At 57.8% G+C, this 3,091-nt stretch overlaps 1 protein-coding gene across 1 annotated transcript; it reads left to right on the top strand.

Moving 5' to 3' along the window:
• Positions 1 to 858: 858 nt before the first annotated feature.
• On the top strand, positions 859 to 2,626 carry LOC104917061 (IQ motif and SEC7 domain-containing protein 2-like; the record flags this gene model as incomplete). The annotated part of the gene is made up of 4 exons (XM_010728129.3): positions 859 to 1,025; positions 1,163 to 1,302; positions 2,312 to 2,437; positions 2,527 to 2,626. Coding segments are annotated over 4 exons (533 nt in total), but the record flags the coding sequence as incomplete, so codon positions are not given.
• Positions 2,627 to 3,091: the final 465 nt, after the last annotated feature.

The raw sequence follows: 3,091 nt of genomic DNA, 5'->3' as shown, positions 1-3,091 counted from the left end.
GGTGAGGAGAGGAAGGTTCTAGGTGAGCCTCTGGGTCAAGGGAGGAAGGTTCTAGGTGAGCCTCTGGGTCAAGGGAGGAAGTTCTAGGTGAGTCTCTGGGTGAGGAGAGGAAGGTTCTAGGTGAGCCTCTGGGTCAAGGGAGGAAGTTCTAGGTGAGTCTCTGGGTGAGGAGAGGAAGGTTCTAGGTGAGCCTCTGGGTCAAGGGAGGAGGTTCTAGGTGAGCCTCTGGGTTCTGGTGGTGATAACCCACAAGTGACGTTCTAGGTGAGCCTACAGATCAAGAGGAGGATGTTCTAGGTGACCTAATAAGTCCAGAAGAGGGGAGACATTAGGGTTAATGTTCCGTATGCAATAAGAAGGTGTTCTAGGTGACCCTACAGGCCCAGAGGGGGGAAGACATCGGGGTAGACGTTCCATATGCAATCCAGAGACGTTCTAGGTGACCCTATAGGCTCAGGAGGGGGGAAGACATCAGGGTAGACGTTCCATATGCAATCCAGAGACGTTCTAGGTGACCCTATAGGCTCAGGAGGGGGGAAGACATCAGGGTAGATGTTCCATATGCAATCCAGAGACGTTCTAGGTGACCCTATAGGCTCAGGAGGGGGGAAGACATCAGGGTAGACGTTCCATATGCAATCCAGAGACGTTCTAGGTGACCCTATAGGCTCAGGAGGGGGGAAGACATCAGGGTGGACGTTCCATATGCAATCCAGAGATGTTCTAGGTGACCCTATAGACTGGGAGGAAGTGGCACCCCACACTGGGACCATTGTGGGGTGCCCCTACCCCGGCCGCGTGGGGCTGTCCGTGGGGCACTCTGACCCCATAGGCCGTGGGGAATTGTCCGCCCCGCAGCCAGCGCTACTGCGTGTGTAACGCGGCCCTGCTGCGCCAGTTCCGCAACCCGGACACCATCTTCATCCTGGCCTTCGCCATCATCCTCCTCAACACCGACATGTACAGCCCCAGCGTGAAGGCGGAGCGCAAGATGAAGCTGGAGGACTTCATCAAGAACCTCCGAGGTGGGGGGGGAAGGGGGGAGCAGGGGGGGATTTGATGTGAGGGGTGGTGGTGGTGGGTTGGTCTCCTCGTCTCTCTCTTTGCTCGCGGCATCCGGAACCCGACCGGGTTCTAGAGCGAGGCACCGGGTGTCGTGTAGGGGTGGACAATGGGGAGGACATCCCACGAGACATGCTGGTGGGCATCTACCAGCGGATCCAGAGCCGGGAGCTGCGCACCAACGACGACCACGTCTCCCAGGTTCAGGCTGTCGAGAGGATGATCGTCGGCAAGAAGCCGGTGGGTGGCCCCGGGGGAGAGGGGATGGGCTTTTGGGGTCCTCGGGGGGGCATTTGGGGTCACGTGGAGGGGGGCTTTGCTGTCTTTAGAAGGGATTTGGGGTCAACCGGGGGGTGTTTGAGGTTATTTGAGGGGCCTTTAGGGTCATCACCCCATAGGGGTGCTGTGGGTGGGGGATATTCTAGGTGACCCTATTAGAATGTAGAATGGGAGACCCTATGTGGGGCGTTTTTTGTGACCCCATGAGTCGTGTTCCAGGTGGCTCAATGGAAAATATTCTAGGTTACCGTATGGGGAACGTTCTAGGTGACCCCACTAGGGACATCCTACGTGAGGAATGTTCTAGATGACTCTACGGGGACGTTCAGGATGACCCTATGGGGATTGTTCCAAGTGACCCCATGGGTGATGTTCTAGGTGACCCCATGGGGGAGGTTCTAGGTGACTCTACGGGGGATGCTCTGTGTGACCCTATGGGTGATGTTCTAGGTGACCCTATGGGGGGATGTTCTAGATGATCCTATGGGGGATGTTCTAGGTGACCCATTGAGGATGTTCTAGGTGACTCTACCAGGGAATGGTCTAGGTGATCCTATGGGGGATGTTCTAGGTGACCCTACTGGAGACGTTCTTAGGGACCCTACAGGGTGATCCTGTGGGGATGCTCAAGATGATCCTATGGGGGACGTTCTAGGTGACTCTACCAGGGGACGTTCTAGGCGACCCTACAGGGGACGTTCTAGGCGACCCTACAGGGGGCGTTCTAAGTGACCTTAGAGGGGAATGTTCTCCATGACCAATGAGGAGCGTTCTAGGTGACCCTCTGGGGATGCTCAAGATGATCCTATGGGGGACGTTCTAGGCGACCCTACAGGGGACATTCTAGGTGACCCTACAGGGGACGTTCTAGGCAACCTTACAGGGGACGTTCTAAGTGACCCTAGAGGGGAATGTTCTCCGTGACCAATGAGGAGCGTTCTAGGTGACCCTCTGGGGGGAACCGTTCTAGGTGCTGTCCCTCCCCCACCGCCGCCTGGTCTGCTGCTGCCAACTCTACGAAGTCCCCGACCCCAACCGCCCCCAACGTTTGGGGTTGCACCAACGCGAGGTTTTCCTCTTCAACGACCTCCTGGTGGTGAGAGCCGGACATTGGGGATGTCCCCAAAGTGGGGACCACCCATCGGGTGACCCCAAACCCGGTGACGCCGCGACGTCCCCCGGCAGGTGACGAAGATCTTCCAGAAGAAGAAGATCCTGGTGACCTACAGCTTCCGTCAGAGCTTCCCCCTCGTCGAGATGCACATGCAGCTCTTCCAGAACGCCTGTGAGCCCCCCAGGACCCCCCACGAGATGTCCCCGTGTCACACGGGGTCCCCAAAGGGACGTTCTCCTGTCCCTACATCCACCGCTGGGAGCCACTCTGTCCCGCGGGGTGTCCTGTAGTTCTGTGGGGTTTCCTATAGGGAGTCTCACAGCCCCATGGCCCTCGGTGTCCCCAGCGGGATGGCTCATAGCGCCCCCAACTGGAGGTCACGTGGTGCCCCGTAGTGTCCCCACTGGGATGTCTCATTGTGCCCAGTATTGTCCCCAGTGTGATGTCCCGTGGTGCCCCATATCATCCCGAATGGGATGTCCCATAGCGTCCCCAATGGGATATCAATTGGTGCCCCATAGTGTCCCCAGCAAGATGTCCCTTGGTGTCCCCAGCGGGACGTCCCATGGTGCCCCATGATGTCCCCAATGGGATGCCCCATAGGGTCCCCAACAAGATACCCCATAGTCCCCTAGT

This window comes from Meleagris gallopavo, unplaced genomic scaffold, assembly GCF_000146605.3.
Source record: "Meleagris gallopavo isolate NT-WF06-2002-E0010 breed Aviagen turkey brand Nicholas breeding stock unplaced genomic scaffold, Turkey_5.1 ChrUn_random_7180001954780, whole genome shotgun sequence".
In the NCBI taxonomy this organism is placed as follows: Eukaryota; Metazoa; Chordata; class Aves; order Galliformes; family Phasianidae; genus Meleagris; species Meleagris gallopavo.
This window is presented reverse-complemented; position numbering and strand designations above follow the sequence as displayed.